General features: G+C 45.8%; 1 protein-coding gene across 2 annotated transcripts; it reads left to right on the top strand.

The window, feature by feature from the left end:
- Vps26c (VPS26 endosomal protein sorting factor C) lies at positions 1-27798 on the top strand. 2 transcript variants are annotated; one of them, XM_021184816.2, is made up of 8 exons: positions 1-116; positions 13636-13779; positions 15120-15269; positions 20032-20112; positions 21101-21175; positions 23278-23428; positions 23821-23973; positions 26487-27798. In XM_021184816.2, exons 1-8 carry the CDS (start codon positions 60-62, stop codon positions 26567-26569), a joined length of 894 nt encoding a protein of 297 aa, XP_021040475.1. In that variant the 5' UTR covers positions 1-59; the 3' UTR covers positions 26570-27798. The 2 variants fall into 2 exon arrangements, with proteins under 2 accessions (XP_021040475.1, XP_021040476.1); XM_021184817.2 differs by having other exon boundaries at positions 2-116; positions 23344-23428.
- Positions 27799-27943: the final 145 nt, after the last annotated feature.

Here is a 27943-nt window from a genome sequence, read left to right as displayed (position 1 = left end):
GGGGCGGGGCTACCGGGTCACGAGAGGCCGGAAGTTGCGGCCTTTGCGGATAATCTGAGATGGGGACCACTCTGGACATCAAGATTAAAAGAGCGAATAAAGTGTATCACGCCGGGGTAAGTGGAGGGGTGTCGGGCTTCAAGCTCCGCGGTCTCCAGCACGGCGCGCGCGGCCCCGACGCTGGATGGGCGTGCCCTGCGGTCCTGTCCAGTGTGGGGCTGGGGGCGGGCGGCAGGCGGGCGGCGGGCTCGAGCTGTCGCTCTGGGGGTGAAGAGCAGGTGACAGACGCCTCTTTCTGCAGAAGAGCTTTCAGAACAGACATGTGTGCTCCAGGCTGTGGTCAATCCTAATGCAGAGTTCTCTTGTAAGCCTCTCACCGCGGCAGGATCCATTACCCTAGTTGTAGAATGCATCGCCCTGTCTCTACCTCCGGAGACACCAGCACAGCATCTGTGGAGTCACAGCTAGCTTCTGCACACAGTTCAGTGGATACAAATGCAGCGTGGTGTTGAAAGGGGAAAACATCCCAGGTGAACATCTTAAATGGACGCTAAAGACTAGAAACCTGATTATTTTAAAAAGATTCCAGTGAGCCACCCCACTTCCATCCTCACCACACAGGAAGCTATATTCGTGATTTGTCTAGCAGTCATCATTCAAAAGACCCCTCCTCCACAAAACAAAAACCCAAACACCAAGTTGCCATCACCCCTTAAAAAAGCGACTGTACTCTGGCAAGATGCACTAAGAAAGTGGAAACTCACTTAGCTAGATCACTGCGTAAGTATTTAGTTAGTTCATAAAGGAAACGATCTATCCTGCCTCAGTTGAGGCACACTGTCAAACCACTGCCATATTAAAGCTGTCAGTTTCATGAAAAGCAATTGGAGGCCAGGGGAAAGTGGCTCAGATTGTAAAATAGTTGCCAGTACCGCATAAAAGACATGGTGGTGGGTGTCTGTAATCTTATCACTTAAGACAGGGTCAGAACTTTATGATCATCCTTAGCTGCATATTGAGTTTGATACGAGCCCAGGGGCCATAAGATAAGGGCTGGAGAGATGAATCCATTGTCAAGATCTGGCACTGATCTTCGGAGGGTCCAGTTCTCAGCAGCCATGTCAGACCACTCACAACTCCCTGTAACTCCCAACTGCAGGGAGTCTCACACCTCTGGTGTCTGATTGGATTGCACTCACAGACAGTGTATAACATAATTTGAAATAAATCGTTTTAAATGGTAAGTCAGTAAAATTGTTGGGGTTTTTTGTTTGTTTGTTTGTTTTGTTTTTTTCCGAGACAGGGTTTCTCTGTGTAGCCCTGGCTGTCCTGGAACTCACTCTGTAGACCAGGCTGGCCTCGATCTCAGAAATTCACCTGCCTCTGCCTCCCAAGTGCTGGGATTAAAGGTGTGCGCCACCATGCCTGGCCAGTAAGATTGTTTAAGATGAAAGACACTAAAGGCAAGGACCAGAATGCAGTGCACAGCATTTGTCAAACAATTGTGTCTGTGTTGAATTTCTCGGGTGCGTCTTAGTCACAAGGGAGCCCTTTCATATGCTGACCTTTGCCATGGTAACCTCAGAACGTTTAACCACGAGATGTGGGTGTGTATAAGTTTCTGCCTGTGTATACAGAAAAAAAGTAAATGTAGCAAAACAGTAACAGTTCTGAGTCCAATGGAAAGTGACATGACTATTTTTTCTTGGTTAATAGCTTTGTAGGGATATAATTTATATATACACACAGATGTTAGAGATATAATTTGGATACAGCAAAAACCAGCCCATTAAAACAGCTAATCATGTGGTTTTAGTGTATTTATAGTGCTGTGCATCCATCCCCACTAAGTTTAGAAGGTTGTCACCAACTCCAAAAAAGTCCCTGTACTTGATAGCTGTTACTCCTCCTCCCCTGCCCACAGCCCCAGGAGATCACACGTCTGCCACGGGATCTGCCTGTTGTAGCCTTTTCACAGGACAAGAGTCCTCCAGGTTGTGGCCCTTTCTGACTGGCTTCTTTGACACAGCATGTTTTCAGTATCCATGACTGTTGGAGCATGCTTGTTTCTATGGCTGAATAGCTCTGCTGTACCCATAGGCCACACACTGTCCTTGTCAGGTGATGTGAAAGATGGCCAAGTGCTGGAGGTGGGTGTCTGTGGAGTGGATCTAGAAAGCTAGCTTCCTCCAGGAAGAGCCATCCCAGCTCCGGGATCAGGAGGGTTAGAAAATGAGTCGCCAGTGGGACACTGGGACAGTCTTCTGTGCCCCGTTTACATGGAGAGGCTTTAGTGGGCTGAGTTTATTATCTTCTGTTTTCCTTGGCTTAATCTTTTAAAAACCTTTGTGGCTTGACTGTTTAGCTTATTACCTTTCAGCCGCCTCTTTAACATCTAGACATCCCCAGTAAATGTTTTTAGTAGTGATTTACTCCAGTGCAAACCCACGTCACTCACCAGGTTCTGCTGGAAAGGTCAGGAGGATCAGAGCACCCACCTAAAGTCTGACCTGGCATTTCTCCAGGGACATGAAGAGACGCTGCAGTTCAGTCATCTCTGTGGACGCCAGAGCAGTCCTTGTGTCCCAAATGGATTTCAGAAGGATTTGCTAATCAAATTTGTACACTGAACAACTTACATGTCTTATGACTTCCATCAGTATTTTCTTTTTAGGGGGCGAGTTTGGGGATTGTTTTGTTGTGTTTAGATAGGGTTTCTATACGTAGCTCTGAACCAGGCTGACCTCAAACTCACAGAGCTCTACCTGCCTATGCTTCCTGAGTGCTGGGACCAGTATGAATTTTTTTTTAAAACACAGGTTACTTAGAAATATCTAATTTTCCCCTAATACAATAATTTCTAATTTTAATATTTTAAATGTTAGGAAAAATTTTATGAGCAGAATTACAATGCAGGATTCAGGAATGTGAGATTTTTGACAGCATTAGAAATGCTAGAAAAAAGACAATAAAATGGGAATGTTTACAATAATTTAGTCATAGCCAGTAGCTATAAACATACTGTATATTTTACATGACCTCGGTAATTCTTTTATTGTCGTAAGTCTTCTCTGTGAACCTACCCATTGAAATATTTAAAAGTATTGATACACATGTGCACACGTGGAGGTGAGAGAACATTGTGGAGGAGGGCCTCTCTCTCCCTCTGTGGGGACCCCAGGGATGGCGTGCAGGTCTGAATCAACAGTCCCTCTTATGTGTTTACTTGTAACATCTGGATCCAGTAGCTGCTACTTCATAGGTGCTCAGAAGCTGTTAAATGACTTTACAAGCATTAATTCAACAGGGAACATGTAGTGCAGTGTGGAGTTTCTATGTATGATAGTATTCTAGATAATAGCCATTCTTAAGAGGATGATTAAATATGAGGGTAGAGATTTTAGGGCTCCTGTGAATAAAGTTTTCTCTGTAATTCACCAACAGAGAACATTAGAAGAACTTGTCAATTTCACTAGGTCTTCATCCCAGGATGTGTAGCCTCAACAGCTGTGTTACCAGGCTATCTTCTACCTAGAAGTCTTCCCATTAGGTTGAAACTTGACTTCTAATTCCATATTTCCACAACATTTTTAATTTCCTTTGGGAATATGAAACTAGTACTGTTTCATAACAGCATGTGGTAGTGTCCCCCTTCTCACATGTGCTGTTCTCTTTACGACTGCGAGAGGTGACAGAGCTTAGGGAAAGTCAGCAACATGGCAAGACACAAATAGAGAATGTTTGAACTTGCTTTCTTCTCTCTCTCTCTCTCCATTTATTTTTATGTATGTATTTCTATACATCTCTCTCTCACACACACACACACCGAGGGACAGACAAGAAGTCAGTCCATTCTTTTCCTTCTACCATGTGTGTCCTGGGTATTGAATTTGGATAGTGCTTGGTGGCAGGTACTTGCCTGTGTTTTTGAGATAGGGTCTCACTCTCTCTGCCATTCAGGTTGGTCTGGAACTCACTGTTGCTGTGGCTAGGCTTGAACTTATAGCAGTCCTCCTGTAGTAGCATCTTGAGTGTTGGGATTGTCGTCTGGAGTCACCATTGTTTTGTTCCCAAATCCAGGACTCTGGGTCTTAATTCTCAGCTGTAGGGTGGAAACAACATCTACTCAAATGCTGTATTTTCAGAACTGAGAGTATTTCCAGACTAAGCATAAATGTGACCCATAGACGAGGCTCGGATGCTCAGTGGTCATGTCATTGTATTCTCCTGCACCCCATAGTTGATTCACTCTCAGAACTGTTCTGCCATGATACGAATACAGCAGCATACTCCCCAGACAGCAGCCCAGGTGCTTGCGTGTTAAGCATTGCACTGTCGTCAGATGCCTGTGCACTGTGGACGGGAGGGCCAAGGGTCCGCATCCAAGGGGGATACAGGTTCAAGCACTTTGAAACCCCAAGGCTGAGTGGGATTTTGGTGTTACTTCATTTGTGTGGCGCAGTAAGATGCACATGAATAAAAGTGTGTGTACTTACTGACTGGAAGATCCCTGCAGTAAATCTCTATAATGTAAATATAATGCCTTTGGTTTTGTGAATTCAGGATGCTTTATTCATAAATCTGAAGCATGTCCTCATGAAAGTGACATCATTGAATATTAGGGCTGTGAAATACAACAGAAACGAACTAGCATAGTCAGGTTACTATGACAAGGGACTTCTGTGGCATGGGGTGATTACTGTTACCGACCCACCGACCCCCAACCCTCAAACTCCTCTGTGCATTTTGTCGCACATGGTGTGGATATAACTTCTTCAAAAATAAAGAGAAACCTTATACACAGTAGCTCATAATTTATAAGGAAAAGTTGCAAAACTGAACTGCTATTTTAAAAGTGAAAGCATAGGGCTGGAGAGGTGGCTCAGAGGTTCAGAGCACTGCCTGCTCTTGCAGAGGATCCTGGTTTGATTCCCAGCATCTACATGGTGGCTTACAACCAGCTCACAATTCCAGTCCCATGGGCTTCCATGCCTTCTTCTGACCTCCAAGGTAGCAGGCATGCTCATGGTGCACAGGCATAAATACAGGTAGAACATACATGTACAGGTGAGAAAAGAGGCTCACAGTCCTCACTGTGCTTCCTAAAAGGGTCAGAACCCTCCACGTGCCCTTGCAATCTCTCACACTCTCTACCTAATACTCTCTACTCATACCCTAATACTCAATGGTGTCACTTTCGTGAGAGCATGCTTCAGATTTATGAATACATGGGAAGTAAAATCCTTAGGAAGAAAGAAAGCCTAACTATATTTTACATGATCGTGGTTGTGTGAATGAGAATGGCCCCCATAGGACCACATATTTGAATGCTTGGTACCCAGTTGGTATGTTACACGATATTTGAACCAGTTTCTACTTGGGGTGTGGCTCAGCTTTTAGCACACATCTTTAATCCCTCTGGCTGGAATGCAGACATGCCCTTAGTACACCCCTTTGATCCCAAACAATGACGGTAAAGTTAGTGTGTAGAAGGAAGCCCCTATGTTTGGAAGAAAGTGATGTCTAACTGAGTGGCAAAGTGACGAATCAGAGAAAGATCTGACAGGATATGTCCAACTCTCAGGAGAAGAGAGAGGAAAGAGAAGCTACTTAAGGGAGAGACAGATAATGCAGGAAGGAGAGCGTGCAGTGCAGGGTACAGTAGAGTTGAGAGGGAGAGTAAAGCAGCACAGAGAGGGAGAAGGAGGCAGTTTTACCAGGAGAGTTTTCTAGACACAGGTTGTAGATACAAGCTAGACACAGGTAAAGACAAAATGAGCAAGAGAATCAGGAGCCAGAAGAGTTAGTATGAGGCCAAGCAAAGAATTCAGGAGAGGCTGAGAAAGAGAAGCCAGATTGAAACAGTCAGCTTGGAGAGGAGTTTTGAGGCAGAACAGCTGAGTTGACTGACCAGCTAGTGTTCATAAAGAACAAGGGTAAGCTTATTCAGTAGCAAGTCTCAGAGACTGAAAACACTCTAGATAAGCTTGTACGGAAGCTAGAAACTTCCAGGACTAGGCCTAGGTTAGCAGACTGAATAAAAGTTACTTTGGTGGAATTGTTTGTGACAGATTAGATGTGGTGTTATTGGAGGAGGTGTGTCACTGGGCTCTGAGGTGTCTAAAGCCTACACCTGGGCCAGTTGCGAATCGAGTTGTGTATGTAACCTCTTAGCTACTGCTCCAATACCATGCCTATCTGCTGTCATGCCCTCCATGATGGTCGGAAAGCATAAGCAAACTCCCAAGTAAACACTGTCTTTGTAGGTTGCCTTGGTTATGGTGCCCCTTCATAACAAGAGCATAGTAAAAACAGTTGTTCTGCTGGGATGATCTGAAGTGCTGTGAGAGTATGAGAGATTGCAGGGTCACGTGGAGGCTTCTGACCCTTTTAGAAAGCACAGTTAGGACTTTTAGTGGGCCTCTTTCCTCACTGTACCTAATGCTCCTGAAAAGACTCGGTTCCTGGTGCAGAGCCTGCTCCTTATGCAATGCACGAAAGGCATTTTGAGAATTAGCCCAGCCTGTTTGAAAATTGGCGTGGGGTAAAATTGTCCCCATGATTCTGTGGCTGTCACAGCTGCTCTCATGCTGGCCTGGACTCTGAAGCTGAACAGGTCTAAGCATGCCATTCGTCCTGCACATCAGGGCTCCGTGGACTTCCTCCCTGCTCAGTCACTGTCTTTTCCTCTCCTCCCTCCTGCCCTAGCTTTACCCGAATTCTGTTTCAGGCTGCCCGTGAGGCCTGTGTGGCCTGAACCCTGCATTCTCCACCCAGCTGCTGTTGCTGTCCTGGGGCTTCTGGTCCAGCTGTGTGGAGAGCCAGCCCAGGAACGTTTGTCAGTTGGTCCTTGTGTTACTGACTTCCTTCTCATATTGCTGACATAAATATGCTGACAGGCAGCTTAAGGGAACACTGCTTGGTTTTTGGCTCACAGTCCTTCGTGGGGAATTCATGGTGATAGGGACTTGAGGCAGCTGGTCAGACTGCATCTGCAGTCAGGAAGCCGAGAGACAACTGTGAGTGCTTAGCTCCTTTCCCAGTTTATTCACTCCTGTTAGGGTGCACTTCTGGTCTCAGTTAACTAGTCAGATAATCGCTCACAGGCCTGCCCTGAGGCTGGGCTCCTAGGTGATCCTAACAAGGTGGTAATCAGTATCACCGTCATCACCACAGCCCTCTGTTGGACTGTTTTCCCCTCTGCTGACCCTTCTCCATTCAGTACCTGTCAGTGCCCCAGGCTAAGTCAGTCCTAGATGTCCACTGCAGCCAAGGCACAATGCTTTGTGGGCATTCCTAGTGGTCTGGGTGCAGTCCCCTGTGACACTCACCCCTCAATGTTCTATCTCTGCCCTTGCCTACCAGCTGACCTCTTAGCAAGGTGGGACACTAAAGTGTCCGAGGTGAAGGTACCCTTCTCTTTGCTCTCCATCGTCATTTCAGTTTCTGTCGAGTTTGCAACACCCCACACACATCCTCCTCCCCATCCAGCCCCCAGCTTTCCGAGAGGTGGTAATATATGCATGCTGTTCTATTTGTAATCCCTTCTTCAACCCCAGGCACTACTCTGGGCTTCAACTTGTAGTCAGGAAGGAGAATGACTGTTTTTCCATTTAACACACACACACACACACACACACACACAACACAGGTCAGAAGAGAACTAATGAGTGTGTTTCTCTCCTAGCGTGGGAAGTGGGGATGGAACTCAGGTCATCAGGTTCGGTGGCAGGTGCTTTTACCTGCTGAACCTTCTGGCAGCCTGAAGACTGACTTGTTTTTTATTCTCTCAAATGTTACATCCCAACCCCAGTCACCCCCACCCCCAGCTTCTTTCCCCCACTCCTGCAGCCTCCCCGCTCCCCTAAATCCACCCCACATCCTACTACCCCCAGAAAAGAGCATGTCTCCCAGGGACATCAACCAAACACAGCATTATAAGCTACAATAAGACCCAGCACATACCATCACCTCTAGGTTGGACAAGGCAGTCCCGTAGGAGAAGAAGGATCCCACAAGTAGGCAAAAGAGTCAGGGTAGCCTCTGCCCCCACTGTTAGGAGTCCCACAAGAACAGCAAGCTACCCAGCCATAACATATGTGCAGAAGCCCCTACAGGCTTCCTGATCTCTGCCATAAAATTTCCCCTGAGCCCTGGTCAGCTGATTCTGTGGGCCATGTTCTCTGGGGTGTCCCTGACCCCTCTGGTTCCTCTGATCCTTCCTTCCTCTCTGTCCTCTGCAGCACTGCCCAAGCTCCACCTAATGTTTGGCTGTGGTGCTCTGTATCGGCTCCCATCAGTTGCTGGATGGAGTCTCTCTCTGATGATGATTCTGCTGGGCTTCAGTCCCAGCACACTGCAGGCAGGATGAACTGCAGGTCAGAAGTGTTGTGGCAGGGTTAGTGTCCCAATCCTCCACTTGAGGCTCCTTGTCCCCCATTACTAGGAGTCTTTGCTACGATTACTCTCATAGATTCTGTGGAGTTTCCATTCTGGGTTTCCATCTTGCCCACCAAATGGCTCTCAATCCCAGTTGTTTCTCCTAGTATTTTCTCCTTCCATCCCTACCACCTGATCCCTCCTGTTCCCAACCCTCCCCACCCCCAGTGCACCTCTGAAATCTATTGTTTCCCTTCCTAGGCCTCCTTCAGCACCTCCCTTAAGCTCTCCTTGTTACTGAGCCTCTCTGTGGACTTTTACTTTACAGCTGAGTAGCCACTTATAAGTGAGCACATATTATGTTTGTCTTTCTGGGTCTGGGCTACCTCACTGAGGATGATTTTTTTCTAGTTCCATCCATTTGCCTACAAATTTCATGATGTCATTGTTTTTAATAGCCAAGTAATACTCCATTGTGTAAATGTTCTTTGTCCATCCTTTGGTTGAGGGACATCTAGGTTGTTTCCAGTTTCTGGCTGCTATAAATTAAGCTGCTGTGAACATACTTGCGCAAGACAGAAGAGGAGGTGGGGAACAGCTCCCCAACACATTGGCCTAGGAAACAACATCCTAAACAGAACACCAATGATGCAGGCACTAAGATCAACAATTAATAAACCTCATAAAACTGAAAAGCTGTAAGGCAAAGGACACTGTCAGTAAAACAAAAAGACAGCCTACAGAAAAAGATTTCCACCAACCCCACATCTGACAGAGGGCTGATATCCAAAATACATAAAGAACTCAAGAAATTAAACATCAACCCACTAAATAATTCAATTAAAAATGTGGTACAGACCTAAACAGAATTATTAACAGAGGAATCTCTCATGGCTGAGAACACTTAAAAGTATTCAATGTCCTTAGCTATTAGGAAAATGCAACTCAAAAGTTTCTGAGATTCCATCTTATACCTGTCAGAATGGCTAAGATAAAAACCACAGGTGACAGCTTCTGGCAAGGATGTGGAGCAAAGGGGGGATCACTCCATGCTGGTGGGAGTGCAAACTTGCAAACTTGTACAGTCACTTTGGAAGTCAATATGGCGGTTTCTCAGAAAATTGGAAATGGATCTACCTCAAGACCCAGCTCCTGGGCATATACTCAAACGCTGCTACATCCTAGCATAAGATGGACTTTTTTTTGTTTCTTTGTTTGTTTTGAGACAGGGTTTCTTTGTTTAGCCCTGGTTGTCCTGGAACTCACTCTGTAGACCAGGATAGCTGCAAACTCTAGAAATCCTCCTGCCTCTGCCTCCCAAGTGCTGGGATTAAAGGCGTGCACCACCACAGCCCAGCAAGGTGGACATTTTATTGGTAGGCTAGGAAGTGTGAACTGTTTTCCCTCCCTTCTCATACATGAGGCTCTAGCTGCTCTAGAAGAGCAGAAACAAACTAGTAACTGGCAGCAGCATGCAGTGGATAGAAACACAAAATGCAGAGCTCAGAGATTGATGTTGTCTTGTCCTGTGTGCTGTCCAGGGTCAAGGAAGACCTCGGTTCTGTGTGTGGTGGGAGATGAGTGTGCAGGCTCCGTGCTCTCAGTCCCAGTTGGTCATGGCATGACTTGGTAGAGCTGCACACTGAGGTGTGTGGTGCACACTCAGCCACTGTGCAGCTTGCCAAGCCCAGGGGCTACTGATGAGCTTTTCGTATTTCCTTAGCATTTTCTAGATCGCAGGTTGCACATTTGGAAGATGAACTGCTGTTCTAACATTTGCATTGTAGCTAAAACGATAACATCAAAGAGTTCCATACATGAAGAAAAAGGTGACAGCTTCTACTGATAATATCCTCCAGACATTTTCATACCAACATTTCTGTAAACTGCTTCTGTGCAGTTCAAGACAGTGTAAAGATTGTTTTGTTTCACTTTGTAGCCCTGGGTCTCCTGGAACTTACTCTAGAATTTTACTTGAAAATGAACTTACTATGCTAATAGGTCATCAGTTCATGTGGTTCAAGCATTTTGTACTCCAGGACAGGTAGCATTCACCTCCTTCCACCCCATCCTTCATTCACTTCTCTTAGGCAATCAGCTCTATCAGTTTCTCAACTCTGTCAGTTTTCCAGGTACAAGGAGAATGTACAAATACCATTCCCCAACACTTTTTATAAGTGGAGCAGTATACAGCTTATAAAATGTTTATTACAGCTCTATTCATGACAGCCAAGGTATTAGCAATCAGCCATTGTGCTTACTGACCGAAGAACGGTAACGACGATATAATATATGCACAGTGATGTTCTGGTACACTAGTAACAACAGTGTAATGTATGCACACAGCAAGGTTCTGGTACTCTGATGAACCCCAGCTGTCAGGGACAGAGGCCAGGGGCCTTGGGCTCCCCCTCCTCTGCTTGTTTTCTCATCTTCAGATACTGAGTCCAGATGAGGACTTTGGTAGTTTATTTCGGGTAACAAGCCATTGTACAGTTTGGAGTGGTTCTTAAAGTTTATTGACAGAGTTGGAAAGGTGTCTTCTCATTCTTGGTCAAAGGTGTTAAATTTTTGCTGTGAAGACCACAAGGCTGAGGCCAGGGGTGACCTGGAAGCTTGTGCTTCTGTGATGTCTGGTTGAAGGTGGGCAATGGTCAGTTGGCACTTTGGCCCTCTGCCTCAAGGAAAGGTTGAGTTTTTCTCAAGGTCAGTGGCTCTGAGGCAGCCATGCTGCCTACTTTGAGGAACACTACTTTGAATTCTACATGGGAGGTATGGTATATAGCCTAGAACATTCTGCCCACCTTCTATATTTTCTGCATATGTACAGCATGGAGCTACAGCTCCCTCATTCAGGTTTTTGGTTATCTCAGCTTTCTTGGGTTTAAGGGTCATCTTCAGATGACAAAAGGCAGCTCTTTCCCCTGAACACCACACACCTGCAGGGATCTCCCTAAGATTCCTAGACTGGCTGCCATTGTTGATTCTAAGAGCAGCCGCTGAAGCCCTGATTCCCAGCTGCAGGCCTCTGTCTGCTTGCTGGGGGAGGCACGGATGCTCTGCAGGGCTCTATCTCACTTCTGTGTTGAGCGTCTGAGTAAGAGTGGGGAGAGTTCCAGGGTTCTCATTAGTTCCAGGGTTCATGTTTGTCTTGTCCTTTGAGAACACTTACATTCCACTGTCCTCTGGATAACTCCTTGGGCTACACCTGGATTTATTATCCATCCTTTTTTAGATAAGAATTGTATAGACCCGTATATATTATAAGAATGATCAACAAATTAGTATTTTGATTTTTATTTTTTAGGTTTTTTGAGACAGGGTTTCTCTGTATAGCCCTGGCTGTCCTGGAAGTCACTTTGTAGAGTAGGGTGGCCCCGAACTCAGAAATCCGCCTGCCTCTGCCTCCTGAGTGCTGGGATTAAAGGCGTGCGCCACCACGCCCGGCTATTTTTTCTTTTTCAAGACTGGGTTTTTCTTTATAGCCCTGGCTGCTCTGGAACTAGCTCTGTAGACCAGGCTGGCCTTGAATTCAGAGATCCTCCTACTTCCTTAGTGCTGGGATTAAAGGCATGTGCCACCACCACCTGACTTAATTTTGAATTTTATTTACAGTGTTGTTTCTTAATTAAATCAAAGAATAATTGAGTAGACCCTGACTTACCAGGTACTTTCTGTGCTTTCAAAGTTGTTTACTGCTTCCCCTCATGTGCATGGGGACTAAAGGAACAAAAGGGCACCAGGGATCCGATAATTACAACGTGGCAGTCAGTGGTCAACCCAGAGACCTTTTGATGTTTCCCATAAGAGTAAACAAAAATATGATTACATGAGGACAGAACTATTCTCAAGGGCAGTGGCTAGTTTAATTAATTAATGAAGTCTACAGACATATTTTGTTCACCTCTCTTCTGGAGTATGCTAGTATGAGACTGGCTTACAGGTTCAGAAATTCAGCCCATTATCAGCAAGGCAGGAACGTGGTGGTATCCAGACAGGCATGGTGCTGGAGCAGGAGCTGAGAGTTCTACATCTAGATCTGCAGGCAGCAAGGAGGAGACAAAGCCACACTGGGCAGAGTGTAAGCACATTAGACCTCAAAATCCACCCCCTTAGTGACACACTTCATCCAACAAGGCCACACCTTCTAGTAGTGCCATTTCATATGGACCAAGCATTCACACACTGTCTGTGGGGGTCAAACCCATTCAAATCACTACACTCAGGCTTCTACTGAGAATGGAGAAGATACTTATTCAAAACTATTACTTGTGTGATATGATACTTGGGTATGTGGAGGTCAGAGAACATCTTGTGTAAGTTGGTTCTCTCTCATGTGGTCCCAGGATTAGAATTCAGGTCATCAGGCTTGACAGCAAGTGTTTTAAGCCGCTGCACCATCCTGCTGGCCCAGTTTATTTTCATTTAGATTTCAGGGCTGTGAAATGGGCAGTGGAAAACAAAGACTTAGTACATTTAATAGACACAGAGTCCCCCAGAGCGCAAGAAATGGCAGACTGTCTCCCCTGAAACTGGGAGTAAAGTCAGTGAGTAGGTACCAGCACCAGTGTCTGTGTGAGCTGTTCTTCCATAGTCTTACCTTGGCTGTCTCTGTGTGTTGTCAGCAGCTTTTTGCTGCCACAGTACCATCTGCAGAGTTTGCAAATCAGACCTCAGATGGGATCTACAAGCCAGGACTGAAGGTGTATCTGGGGGCTGGAGAGATGGCTCAGTGGTTAAGAGCACTGACTGCTCTTCCAAAGGTCCTGAGTTCAAATCCCAGCAACCACATGGTGGCTCACAACCATCCATAATGAGATCTGACACCCTCCTTTGGTGTGTCTGAAGACAGCTACAATGTACTTAGATATAATAATAAATAAATCTCAGGCCAGAGAGAGCAGGGCCAGAGCAAGCGGGGCCTACTGGAGCGAGCAGAAGTCCTGAATTCAAATTCCCAGCAAACCACATAATAGCTCACAACCATCAGTGCAGCTACATAGTACTCATATAAATACATAAATAAATCCATCTTTAAAAAATGATGTACCTGGAAGGTGCCATGCGAAGGGCCCAGTGCATCCTTTGACCACTGATACATCACAGTTGTTGGGCAGGGTTAGGGGTGGGGCATTGCAACAACTGCATCTAAATCTAGTGGTCTTCTTCTTCTTCAGAGAGTATCTGAATCTCTGAATAAAAGATTGTTCCAGAAAGGTGTGCTGCTCTGATTGGAGGCTGCTTCTTTTCCCTCAGGAAATGCTCTCTGGTGTGGTGGTCATCTCTAGCAAGGACTCAGTCCAGCACCAGGGAGTCTCTTTGACAATGGAAGGGACTGTAAACCTCCAGCTCAGTGCCAAAAGTGTGGGTGTGTTTGAAGCCTTTTACAACTCTGTGAAGGTAAGAGCTAGCATGGCTCTCTGTGGAGCTTTGCACTCGCCCTGGGACTTGTTAGCTGTCTCTACTTTCATGGTCTTCACACTCCCAGCTCGTACAGAGCATGCGTTTGTGTTGCTTCTGTGTCCTGCTAGTAGGTATTTGTATGTGTAATATCCCTGGCTGGTGCTTGGGATTAGAAGAAACTTGTGTTGACTTGAGTCATCCGAGCTTCTCTGAGGGATGCTTGTGGCTCATGGTCCTTGCCTTGCTTTATCAGACTTGTCTGCTTACTTTGTACACTGCTCCTGTTGAACTTGACAGAGGTAAGGCACACTTGGAGCAAGGAGCTCTTTTATTATAGTTTTATTATTTTGGGTAGAGTTTATATTTTAGAAAGTTCCTCAAATTTAGAAAAGTTCCCCAGATCTTTTCCCTGAAGGCCATACAAGCTGTCTGAGGAAGGCTGTGAGGAAGAGAACGTGAGATTGTTTAGGTTTTGTAGTGTCCTATGTTTCTGCATCTTTCTAATTTTAATCCATAGGCACTTCCTTGGGGTGAGGTTAAATCAAAGATATAAAAGCATGAGAGCATCTGGATGTGGTGGTGCATGCTGTAGTCCCAGTTCTCTGGAGGCTGAGGCAGAGGGCATGAGAATCAGGACTTGGAGGCCAGTCTGGACTATGCAGGGAGGCTGTATCTCAAAATAAAATGAAACAGAGAACATAAAACTTGGACTGCCTGAGTGCTAGTCCTATTTCTTTCTCTATGGAACCCACTGAGGAGTCTCTGTGGGCACCTGGAGCTTGAGGAGAGACCTGCTCTGCCCACAGAGCTGCAGTGCTGAGGCCCTGGCTGAGGGCTGTGGGAGCTGGGGCAGTGATGTTAGAGATGCCAGGTAAGGAGTAGCCCTGGGCTCCATGTTGGCCAAGGTGGCCAGGCAGCTTCAGTGGTAGGTCTGCTTACTTACGGTGGTGAATATAGGGCTGTTAAGACAGTCTAGTGAGGTGTTTGAGCAGGCAGCAGGCATACATGGGTTCAGTTCCTACTGTGTACAGCGCCTCAGTCCCTGATATGTGACAGGACCATTATTGAACTACTGAGATGGGACCTATACAGTTCAAGGAGCAAATTGACTCCCACAAGTTGACCTCTGACTAGTAAAAAAAAAAAAGTGATGTAACGAAATGAACCATTACCGTGCAGACTTAAAGAACAGCAGCAGCAGCTTGATGTTTTTGTTTAGCACCAGTACTGTGCTACCAAGACACAGGAGAGCTGGAGATTTCATGTGCCTGCTGCTAGTAGGACTGCAGAGAGAGACACAGTGTGTGCTGATAGCTGAAGCTGCTTTGTGTTGACAGCCGATCCAGATTATCAACAGCACCATAGATGTGCTGAAGCCAGGAAAGATTCCCAGTGGCAAGACTGAGGTTCCCTTTGAGTTCCCACTGCTTGTGAAAGGCAGCAAGGTCCTGTATGAGACGTACCACGGTGTGTTTGTCAACATTCAGGTGAGTGCCTAACTCCACTTACTTACAGCTTTCGTTTTCTGCTGAAAACCAGCTTGATTATTTTTTCTCACTGAAATAACTGAACTCAAGTCTAATAATGGATTGATTCCAAGACTGCTCTTGTGTGTGCTGTATCGTTTTCTCATTTTGTCCTATAACTGCATTTTTGTGTATGACTGGTACTGTTTTTGCAGAGCTAGAGATTAAACCCTGGGCCTCACACAATCTGTGACATAAAGTCACACACTCTGAGCCCCTGTGACCCTTGTGTTGACTACGTACGTACTGTGGCTATAATTTCTTCCTTAGGGGTCCTTTGTGCTGCTGCATTTTTCTCAGGCCACAGTGACACCATCAGGGCCCCAGATGTGCTTCAGCCTCTTTCTGGCATCAGCACTAACTAGTCTGTTTTATTCTTATGAGTATCTCTTTGTGGACTAAATACCCAAAGGCTGCCCATTCAACATAGGCTGTGTTCTTCATTGAGCAAACCTTGTAAATGAGGGGAAGTGGATTTATGATTTCCTGTCCACCTCTGCTGGTGAGGGGTGGCTTTCACAGTTGCTATTGTCTCAGGAGCAGAGCCCAGTCATGACTCAGCCAGAGGAAGAGGCCCCATCTCTCATTCAATGAGAGAAAGGTACTGTTGTGTAGTTTGCAGTGGGGCAGCTCCCTGGCTAACTGAGAAAATCCTGCAGTGTTAGGATGCACAGAAAGTCAGGAGACCGGAAAGTTGCTTGATCTGTGCATGAAGTCTCAGTTGATCACATTTCACTTAGTGAATACCAATCATCTGCTTAACATCTAGCACATTTAAAACGTTTCAAACCACTTGGGAGGGTTAATAAAGGTTTATTCTTTTGTTTTGTTTTGTTTTTGGTTTTTTTGTTTTTGGTTTTTGGTTTTTAGTTTTTCGAGACAGGGTTTCTCTGTGTAGCCCTGGCTGTCCTGGAACTCACTTTGTAGACCAGGCTGGCCTCGAACTCAGAAATCTGCCTGCCTCTGCCTCCCGAGTGCTGGAATTAAAGGGGTGTGCCACCACACCTGGCTAAAGGTTTATTCTTACATAAATTTCACGAACTGTTAGAAATCTGTCAAGGTAAAGAACATAGAGTGCATACTCTGTTGCAGAGCCTGCCTTTCCGTGAAGAGATGTTTTCAGTGTTTTCTCACATACCTGGTTCAGGCAGCAACATAGGAAAGCTAAACACATGAAAAAAAAGTTACAAAAGTTTCGTTAGAGAGCGCTCAACAGTGAAGACTCTGTGCAGCTCTTGAAGAGACCCAAGTTTGGTTCCTGGCATCCACATGGGGCTGCTCACAACTACCTGGAACTCCAGCTCTAGGGGGCATCCTCAGGTTTCTGTGGCCCGGTGTGTGTGTGTGTGTGTGTGTGTGTGTGTGTGTGTGTGTAATGGAATGGATGCTTTGTGCTAGGCTTGAGTTCTGTCTCTACAACTTGCATGGAAGGAAGAACTTACTCCCTACGTTTTCCTCTGACTTCTACATGTGCACTACGGTGCACATTATGCTACTCTAAACACACACATGCACACGCACACGCACACACAGCAAGCTTATTGGGATAAGATAGATTTTCTGGTCATCGTCTCTTTTGTTTATTGTCACTGAAATGATGAAACTGATTTATTTTATTGATTTCCAGTTAAGTGCGAAGTCTCATCCTTTTCCAGATGCTGCTAAGACTACAGATGCAGAGTGTGTGCCGTGATTGCGTAGACTGTGCATGTGCTGGAACTCCTAGTCACAAGAATATTAGTGCGTGGCTAAGTCTCTAGACGGGTTAATGATCCCCTCGCCCAACCTTTTCCTTGGTCATCAGATTTTACCACTTCAGGGTTGACCTCAGCCACAGCATGGGTCTGTATGCAGGCCCAAACAGCTCAGCATTTTGTAAAGATGCAGTTCCCTCTTAGCTGAACCTCAGGTTTATGTGGGCTCATCACCATTCACCACTGGTTAGTCTCTTCCCTTGCAGTGCTGGGGTGGAAACCCAGCTGGACACATGTGAGACATGGGCCCTTGTCACTGAGCTATATCCCCAGCCCTGCCGTTCTTTGTCATCTGTGTTTACTTTCTGAGTCTTTTCAAAGTTACTGCAGAGCCTCTGTGCACTTACTTGTCTTACTTCTTCAGTATCCATTCCTACAAACCCAGAGTTCTATCATACAGCACCATAGTTATCAAAATTAACATAAATCCTCAAATAATTTCTAGCTCATATGCAAATGTATTATTTTCTCTTGTGCAAATATACGTAATAAAAACTAGGATTATGGCTTTTTGCTCTGTTTTATCCATCCTTTCCCCCTTTATTTGATAGGTCTTTTCCTAGTCTCTATGCTTGTCAGTAAGCAAATGTCATCCATGATTTTCTGTGATCCCATATCTCATCTCAGCATAGGGATTCCCAAAGTGTCGTTTATGGTACCCATTTCTGGCCATACCTTCATATACACATATCCACACAGACACACACACATAACAACACATGATTTTAAACCTTAAACAAAAAATCCAACCTTGTACCTTCTAGCCTCCTGATGCCCTCTGACCTCGTCCTGAGCTCACCCCACATAGATCATTCCATGGGGCCTAGGAAAGTTAGTTACAAAGTAAGAAGACCCAGGGTTTCACCGCAGGCAGAGATGGGCTTCAGTTACTGTCCAGCCAGCATACAGTATAAGAATTTGGTTTAGGTTTTGTCAGTAGGCAGTGTCAGTTTACATCCCACCTCTGTGCTCCCACCCCCCAGCAGCCTGCCTGACTTTGTTGCTAGATTAGTAAGAGAATAACATGAAGAGCTAGGTACAGGCCTGTCACACAGAACGTCCTCTGTGATGAACATGAGTTGCTGACTATCCTTACAGTAGCCTTGTACAGCCTTGGCTGTCCTGGAACTCACTACGTAGGCCAGGCTGGCCTTGAACTCACAGAGCTCCACTTGCATCTGCCTCCCAAGTGCTGGAGTTACGGGCAAGTGCCAGTAACAACTCTTTTAAAAATGTTTTTGTTTGCCTGCATATGTGTCTGTGCACCATGTGTATGGAGTGCCCATGGGGGCCAAAGAGGGTGTCATATTCCCTGGAACTGGAGTTAAATAAAGATGGTTTTAACCCACCATGTGGGTACTGGGAATCAAGCCCAGGTTCCTTTCCAAGAACAGCAAGTGCTTTTGACCACTAAGCTATCTCTCCAACTTGAATGTAAGTTAGTTGACATCGTAGATGAGAGAGAATTTGACTCCCTCTAGAACATAACAGGAATTTTAGTCTCCTTGTTTCACCTGCTGCCTTCCCAGTAGATCCCATGATCTATTCATTTACAGATTACTAGTCTCACGCTTTGTATAGTGGCTGAACTGGGCACCTATGACTCATTTCCTTTCTTTCATAAACTGTAGAGTAAACTCAGATTGACAAGGACCTGTATCCCAGAACCAGGAATTCTAGGCCAGGCTTGGCCAGATTGCAGACCAGGGCCCCAGAATATTTGAGCTTGGCTTTCCTGTACACTGGCTTTGTCCTCAGGAAGTTATCTCCCTTATTAGAGCAAAGCTGGCCGTCACTGGCAAGTGCAGCTTCCATCTTGCAGACCCAAGACTCAGTAAAAGAGAATTCTGTCTTCAATCCCTTAAATGTCACTGAGAGAGGTAGATGGTAGAGGCCAGGCTAGGGAAAGAATCAGACTAGGTAAGCTAGAGAGAGGATGACTTACCTCACTGCATATGATGTCCATATGATGTACCCCAACACAGATATACACACACACACACACACACACACACACACATGACCTCACTGAGCTTGTCTGGTATGGAGAAAACAGATTGCAGTCTCACTAGAGAATATATATATATATGTGTGTGTGTATATATATATATATATATATATATATATATATATATATATCAGACATACATATATAAATTTTAAGGTTCTTGAAGGCAAGAGGTGATTCTTATAAAAATGTTTTATCTTCCTGTACTATCTCAGATATATAGGAACTTATTTCATGTAGAAAGGTGCCTCTTAAGAGTGTAACTTCTTACAAGATCCGTAGCTATGCATGTAGTCCTAGGTAAGAAAATTATTTCTGACACAGTTAAGTTTTTCCAATATGATTGAAGCAGCAGCTAAGTTGCTTAAAAAGGAATGATGTGCGGGCCTGGGGTATCATTGACGATGCTGAGAATGGGACCTAGGACGCTGCACATATTAACAAGCGCCACTTAGCCATACCCCAGCTGTCCAATGTGGTTTTTCTAAAGTCTAGCACTAGGGTTGGTTTCTAAGCCTCCTCAGCTTATTGCCAGGGATTTGAGGCCACAGTTCCTGTGCCACACCCAAGGGAGCTTAGCAGCTACACTACAGTGTCTCTCTCAGAAGGACAGGGTCCCTCACAGCAGGAGCTCCACAGTGACAAGCTCAGAAAAGCCACACATAGTCCCGAAAGTGAACAAGCCAAGTGTAAAGCCAGTGTTTGCTGTGTCCCCCTCTCTTCTGCCCTTTAGCTTTTGTTCTAACCTCTCCACGCCCTGGCTGTGGAGACAGTTGAGTGTGTTTTGTTTAGAAATGCCCTTACTTTGCACATTAATTTTTCTTGTGTATATCAACTACATGAAACACACCCATTGGCCAAAGGGACCTTAAAATATGTTGACTGCTTGTAGCTTTGGATGTTGTGTCTAGGTAAGAGCAAAACCTACTGAGATGACATTTGTCTCCTGCTTCTCCTCTAGTACACACTGCGCTGTGACATGCGGCGGTCCCTGTTGGCCAAGGACCTGACCAAGACCTGTGAATTCATCGTTCACTCTGCCGTAAGCCTCTCCTCGGGGCCCTGGGCTCTCTTGTGGGGTGTGGGATAGCACCTGTTCCCAAGCCCGTACGTGGGGTCTGGTGTGAAACACGAGGCACCTGCTGAGTCCAGCAATGTGAGCACGAGCATGGGCACTGTCCCTACAGCTCAGTGATGCCACCTTAAGAGACTGTGCCTCACTGTAGGGACCCCCACTTCACAACAACATTAAGCAAACTGTTGTTCCATCTCTATGAAGGAGACATCCATCTTGGCCCTCAAAGTTGCTGCGGCAAACACACCATAGAGAAATTGCTCTCTTCCTTGGCACTCAGTGCTCCATGTGAACACATTAGATGCTCAGGCCTGTGTCTGTCCAATCTGCACACTTTGTGCCTTTCCAGACTACCACTGCTGCAGCCCCTTGTGGGGGGTCATAGCAAGTCCTCCAAAGCCTACATGATCACACAGAATCAACTGTGTGACACATCTCAGTGCACTCTCAGCCCTCACTAGGTGCAGTCTCACGGAGGGAGGCAGCTGCTCCTTGCCCTTTGCCTTCTGTTAGCACCACTCTCAGTCCAGCAGCGGCCAGTCTATCTCTCTATCCATCAGACTGCTGTGCCTAAGGAGTTCCAGGACTGAGTTAGAGTACTTGTGAGGGACCATGGAAGAACCCTTGGCTGGAGAGCTGCCTGGGATAGCACCAGAGCCACCTCAGGAACTCACTCTGAGGCCTTCAGGAAGCTGAAAAGGCTGCTCCATAACCTCTCAGGGATCTCCGAGGAGCAGGGCAGGGGTGGAATACCCATGTCAGCTCATGAGCAGTTCTGATCAGCTACTCAGTATGTTATCACCATCAGTGCCGGGCAGAGGCCACCAGACCCCAGCACTGCACTCAGCACCAAGTCCTTCCAGCTGCTGTTCATTTCAGTTGGGAGGGAAAAAGCCGTTCCACCCATGGTCCTACCTCCATTGATAGGCTCACTGTGGTTTTACCTCCATTTCAGCCTCAGAAGGGGAAGTTGACCCCAAGTCCTGTTGACTTCACAATCACCCCGGAAACCTTGCAGAACGTTAAAGAGGTACTTGTCTCTCAATCACACTTGTGTGTTGCAGCTTTCCTGATAATTTGACCCAGTGGCCAACTATTGTCCAGTTGTTCTTCAGTTGAGAATTGTCAGGGATAGAGGTTTCTGATGGTGTTTGTATCCAAGGGCTGTTTGCAAATTGATTTCATGGTGAGCTCACTATTTACTTAGAAAACAAAAGATAGTAAGTACTTTTTCCAAAAGTCCCTCGCACGCTTATGATCTGTTTGCATGCACTGATGATGTCTCGCCATATTGCTCAGACTGGTCCTCTCCAGCCATCAACTCCGACTGCAGTTCTGCACCTCTGTACCTGGCTCATGTGCTCAGCTCATGTGCTCAACTGCATGTGTGCCCTGAGCTTTACTACCGCTGCCCCACTGCCTGCTCCTTCACTTCCCTTAGTGTCATGGTTGGCACAGGGCCTGGCCTCTCACTCTTTACTTAGTTTGCAGCCTCTCCCTGGCCTCTCATTCAGACCCAGAACAACAGTGGACATGGCGGTGGACAGAACCATGGCAGTGGACAGCAAGGGTATAAGTGTCCGCACAGCACCAGCAGATTTCTCTGCATAAGAACCTTGGCTCTTACTGGCTCCCATGGGCCTCTGTATCAGGCAGCTTGTTACTTTGGCCTAGCCCGCCACTGTAGCCAGCCTTCTTGGGTTAACACTCTGCTCCACTACCACACACCTTCTCCAGTTTTTGGTTTTTTTGTAATTGATTTTGTGTCAGAGCAAGCAATGTTGTTTGTCTACAGCTCTTTCCTGGATAAAACCTGGATTCTGTATTCAATTCTGCATTTTGTTCATGCTCATAATTGGGTTGAAGGCAAGTCTGGAAGATTTGGGGCACTGCAGACATAGCTGATGTCATTCATTATCATAAGGAGCCTTTCAGAAGGTTCTGGAAGGAAGCAGCCATCATGTCCTAGGGCCAGGCAGGTTTTCTCCCCTGTAAAGTGCTTTCTCCAGACCTGTGTCCCTCCAGGTCCTCTTTTGCTGCAAACACAGGTCCCTTACCCATGCCTCACATGTCCCTCCTTATAAGGATATGGCCCATGTGTGGGACAGAGTTCTCTTTCCCTTGCTTCTGTCTTCTTCAGATATTGGTTCTTGGTGTACATTTGAGGATCTTTGGTGTAGACTTATTAATAAAACTATCCTCCACCAGCCTTTGAGACAGTCTCATATACTCCAGATGAGCCTTCAGGTATTTTAGTTGAAGGTGACTTTGAACTTCTGATCTTCCTGCCTCCACTTCTTGAGTGGTAAGATGGCAGTGTGTGCTACCATGCCTGATTGATCATGCTAGAAATCAAAGCCAGAGCTCCTCTCGTGCCAGGCAGGCACTCTCCCTGTTATTCTTGTTTGATAACATCTTAAATATACTGTAGACAGGTTTTAATGTGGTTACCAGAAATTTTCAAATTATACACATAGGCAATTACAAATTCTAAATGATTTTAAATTTGTGGCTTATATTGTTTCTTCTGGATAGTGCAACCTAGTAGAAATGAAGAATCCTGAAGTGACTGTCCAACTATTTTCCTTCAGTGCTAGGGCCAGTTCCCCTCAGCCAACTTCCTGTCTGCAGAGAAATAGTCCCGAAGCTTTTCATCAGGCGTTGAGAAAACTGCTCTTTCAGTCTCCTTGAAATAAAAATAATTGGCTTCTCAAACTTGCTTAATTGGGAACACTTTAAAACTACCTTTTTCTTGATTTTTTTTTCTTCTTTTGTGACCCGGGGTTGAGGGTGTGGCTGTCCTTAAGCACCCTTCTAACCCTGAGGCTTTTTACATTTCATGTCTTTCTGCCTGAGAGAGCTTTTTCAGTCAGTGTAGGTAGGGAGCTGATTCTGAGTGAGCTGTAATGTCCGTTTGTCCCTGATATGTGTACAGAGTGGTTGATGAGTCAGTCTGGTGGCCACTGAAAGATGAAATTGCTATTATTCCTTCTTGTTTTAGAAAGAAGTTTCCATGGCTTATAGAACAATTACTCAACTTGGTTTTCAGTTCTTATTTGTACCAGTGCAACTGGAATAAGTGACGGCCCCCTTTCCTTCTGTTTCTGATGCCTTTGTCTCTGTTCTCCATAGAGAGCTTCACTTCCCAAATTCTTCATTAGAGGACATCTGAACTCCACTAACTGTGCTATCACTCAGCCCCTGACAGGAGAGCTGGTGGTGGAACACTCGGATGCTGCTATCCGGAGCATAGAGCTTCAGTTGGTCCGGGTGGAGACCTGTGGTAAGACTTCTAGAGTATCTAGGTATCTACACTTGTACTGTCAGCCACTGAAACACCCCTTCCTGTACTCTTAACATGGCAGGGCACATCACATCATAACAGCTGTTCTGATGGCCCCTGTGGCCTACTCACCCCAAAATTCCCACTTGCAGATAATCACTGAAATACTAATTAGGCCCCCAGCACCTTAAATCTTGGAAGCATTGTAAAACCAGTGAGGTGATGTTTGAGAACATGCCAAGTAGAAGAGAAGGTAACTCCCAGTCCTGAAGAAGAAATTGGAGAAGTGGGTGAATGTGTTGATCCTGGTTGGCACAGTATTGGGAAGTTTGGTGACCAGTTTGCTTTGGTGTCATGGTGTCCTGACCCCATGATGTTTCCTCTTTCTCCAGGGTGTGCAGAAGGCTATGCACGAGATGCCACAGAGATTCAGAATATTCAAATCGCTGATGGGGACATTTGTAGAAACCTTTCTGTTCCTCTGTACATGGTCTTCCCCAGACTGTTCACCTGTCCAACACTGGAGACCACCAACTTCAAAGTGGGTAAGCAGTCCAGGCCTGGCCTGTGGAGTCTATGTAGGAAGGGTCTGGGCCACAGGGAAGAAGTGCCTTGCACACAGGCTGCAGCTTCTTTTTTTTTTTTTTTGGTTTTTCTAGAAAGGGTTTCTCTGGGTAGCCCTGGCTGTCCTGGAACTCACTCTGTAGACCAGGCTGGCCTCGAACTCAGAAATCCACCTACCTCTGCCTCCCGAGTGCTGGGATTAAAGGCGTGNGCCACCACGTATGGCTTAGCATTCAGCTTCTTGATGACTCAAAAAAAAGGGTAAGAAGCTGTGTGTGTAGGTGTGTGTAGGCAGTAGAGCCTGCTGCAAGGCCCCATCCAGAATCAACCGTGAGCCAAGCAGAAATACCCTGAGCCTATAGGAAAAGCCTTGACAGTTGTCAGGTAAGTAGTATGTGAGTAAATATCCAACAGGAAACAACTTAAAGAAAGGCAGGCTTATTGTGGGTCACACTTCAGGACTTATGTCCATTGTGGTGGAAAAGCCAATGACTGTAGGAGGCTGCTTGCTCACATCTGGGTAGACCAGGTTTCAGAGAAATGCTGTTATCAGGTTTGCTGTCTTTATTTTTCTTTTTATTCCCCATGGATGGTGCCACCCACATTCCAGGCAGGCCTTCTTTCCTCTGTTAAACATCTCTAGAAGTTCCCCTGAAGATATACCTAGAGGTATATATCTCTTACAAGATTCCAAATTTAGTTAAGGCGAGAATAAGGTTAACCACAAGTCCACTCTGACAGTTTGACACCAAAACACATCATGGTTTTACAACAATAGCATCCATTTCAACTTAAAAAGTCCCATGATCTTAACAAGTTTAACACTGGCTTAAAGACTAGAGTTTCTCGGAGACCCAATTGTGAGCTTTTATAAAGACATATAAGCATACTTTCAGCATAGGCATAGAGTAAACATTCCCATTCAGAAAGGGAGAAACAACAGGGCCAAAGCCTGAAAAACTGAACCAACACAATACTAAACCTAGCAGGTCAGAGCCCTCATCTTTTGTCACCATGTCCAGCATCTGGGCTCCAGTAGCTTTGGGAAGTTCCAGCCATCCAGTTCTAGTGAATGCAGCAAATATAATCACTATCTTTGACCAACTTTCTTGCCTGCTGTTTTCCTTGGCAGAAGTCTCGTTCCTTGCATCGCCAGCATTCTGGAGCTTTCCCATTCCAACTCTAAGTATAACTGCAGCTTCACACAGTACCTGCCTCTCTGCAGGGAACCTGACCCTGCCATGCACTGCCTGGCCTCAGAGGCTTTCTGAAACACTTGTGCAAATTTCGGAGTCACTATAACCCTAGCTGCAACTACTATATGTACATAACACTATGACTCTAGCTCTGCTACACACTGGTAGCCTCTATGTGCCATGGTGACTGAACCTGGAAAAATACTTCTCTATCTGTATGGGTCTGTGTGTACCCTAAACTCAGAGCTGAGTTTCTGTAGTGTGGTGACAGGCACCTCTTTGCCCATACTGGCAAAAATAAGGACAGTGCTCATTTTTCTTTGGGGTGTTTTCCTCTTCACCTATATCCCCTGTGTTTTGATCTTTACCCATAGAATCTAAAAGAAGAAGAAGAAGAAGAAGGAAAAAAAAAAAAAACCCAAAACCCCAAAGAAAGAAAGAAAAAAAAAAAAAAAAGGAAATTCTGTCTACAGGAATGTAAAAACCAAGTGTTTCAATACATGTCTCCTTAGCTAATTTCCATGAACAACAGTTGAACTAACTGTGTACTGTTTTCCCTTGTTAAATAACAAACCCACCAAGGTCTTGTTTTGTAGCCTAGACCAGACTGGAACTGACCATGTAGCTCAGGCTGGCTGTAGGCTCAATACCTTCCTCCTGCCTCAGCTTCTCAGGTGCAGGAATTATAGGTGTGGGCTACTCAGCCTGGCTTAAACTATATGCTATGGCTAAAGAATGTGTCTCACTTGGAATTGCCAGCTGTAGCACAGTTCAGAGCCTGGTACTCTATAAAGAATTGTAGGAAAGGCAAAAATACAGTAAAGGCTATAAATATTTGAAAAGACATTAGAATTCTCTGTCTGTCTATCTATCGGTCTGTCTGTCTGTCTCACTTTATGAGACAGGGTTTCTTTGTGTAGCCCTGGCTGTCCTGGAAGTCTCTATAGAGCAGGCTAGCCTTTAACTCAGAGATCTGCCTGTTTGTGCCTCCTGAGAGCTGGGATTAAATGTGTGTGCCCCCATCACCTGGTTCTAGAATTCTCATTAGAAAGTGGAAAGTACTGTTGAGTAATCTTGGGGTGCTCCTTTTGACGTAGTGCTCTAGCCGACAAGACAGAGTTAGAGAAGTTAATAGTGCAGTCACTGGTATGGAGACCTCACTGGCTCTACAGAGAGTGCTGGGCGACACTGCCTGGGTCAGAAGCACAGAATCCCAAGCGGCACCTGGACACTGGCTCACTGTTAGGACTCTGGTTTCCACTGCTCGGTGTGAGTGAGCATCTCTCTCTTCCCTACAGAGTTTGAGGTCAATGTGGTGGTCCTCCTTCATGCTGACCACCTCATCACTGAGAACTTTCCGCTGAAGCTCTGTCGGACATAGTCCAGCTGCAGGAAGGGGAGAGCCAGAATGGCCATGTGGACATTGACCCAGTCATCTGCTCACATGGGGACGTCACACAGACCACCTGCTCACAGGCATCACGTCAGCAGCATACATCTTCATGTCGTCTCATGGCCTCAGAGCTTGTTCCCTGCCTCAGGTGCCTTGCCTCAGCCCTCACGTCTGGAATGCAACAGGATTCCTCCTGTGTGTTGCAAGCTCACAGAAAGCGTTCCGATGGCTCCAGATGTGCCTGTTCCTTCTTAGGTTCATTAAGCAGTGTGTCTGCACTTTAAGATGGGCTGCCTAGTGAGATCATGGAGGCAGAAGGGAACCCCACCCCCACCCCCCGCCTCCATCTTGCCCAGACTCCTGACAGCAAAGAGTCAGCAACCAGCAAGCTCTCTGAGTCTGTGATGCCCTCCAAGGAGTAACAGTTACTTCATCTGGGAATACGGAGTTTTCCCTTCTTGACATCTTGATAGTGTTTCACTAGAACCTCTAAATGTTTTAGGGCACTGGAAATAAAAACCAACAATTAGTCCTGGTTCTCACAGAGGGAGAATGGTGAACAGTGGCTGTCGTTGGAGTGTTTGTGTGTGTGGTACTGGCACACACAGTTAATGCTGCCATAATATTCCCAGAATGCATTGAAAGACAAGGTGCTTGCATAAGGGGAAGAATGCATATGGGCTACTGGTTAGTACTAGGTTCTGAGTGACAGGACACCATGCGGAGGAAGGGCGATGGCCTTGGCCTGTCCCTGACCCCCTGGGGCACATGGCTTTAGCCTCACACTGTAACTCATACTGTATGGAGGGTATGTTGCAATACTTTTCTTCCTTCTAATCTCGCTGTTGTTCTGTTGGTCTAGAGTTAATGAGCGCCCTGCACACCAGCTGGCCTGCCTTCACAGGTTCTGGGGGGCAGGCCTAGGCAAAGCAGGCCCATCTGACAGCCTCCTGGCTGCACTCCCACTGTTCTGAACAGCTGAGGGAACTGGGGCACTGCTGCTGGGGCCTCACCAGGGAAACCGAGAAGACTTAGCTGAGTCACCTGACAGTGAGTTCCCAGAGAATGTATTTTTGCTTTGTCATACTTATCCTTGTTATATTTAAACAATCAGTACCCAAAAAATGTGGGCCATACTTTCTAGTGAGTCTAAGGAAAAGTCATCTTTGATTACATAATTTTTTTAATGAATAAAGAAAGCTAAACAATTTTTTAAATGGTTTGGACTGCATATTGTTATATAATTTCTTTAGTAAACTTTCAGAATTGTGATGAATGTGTTCCTCAGTAATTATTACCTGAAGTGCCACCAGCTGCCCTGCTGTTTTATGGTTTCATTCAGTCATGACCAGTCCAAGCTGG

The sequence above is a fragment of the Mus caroli genome, chromosome 16 (genome assembly GCF_900094665.2).
Source record: "Mus caroli chromosome 16, CAROLI_EIJ_v1.1, whole genome shotgun sequence".
Lineage (NCBI taxonomy): Eukaryota > Metazoa > Chordata > Mammalia > Rodentia > Muridae > Mus > Mus caroli.
Note: the sequence above shows the minus strand (reverse complement) of the source record. Positions and strands in the feature narration are given on the sequence as shown.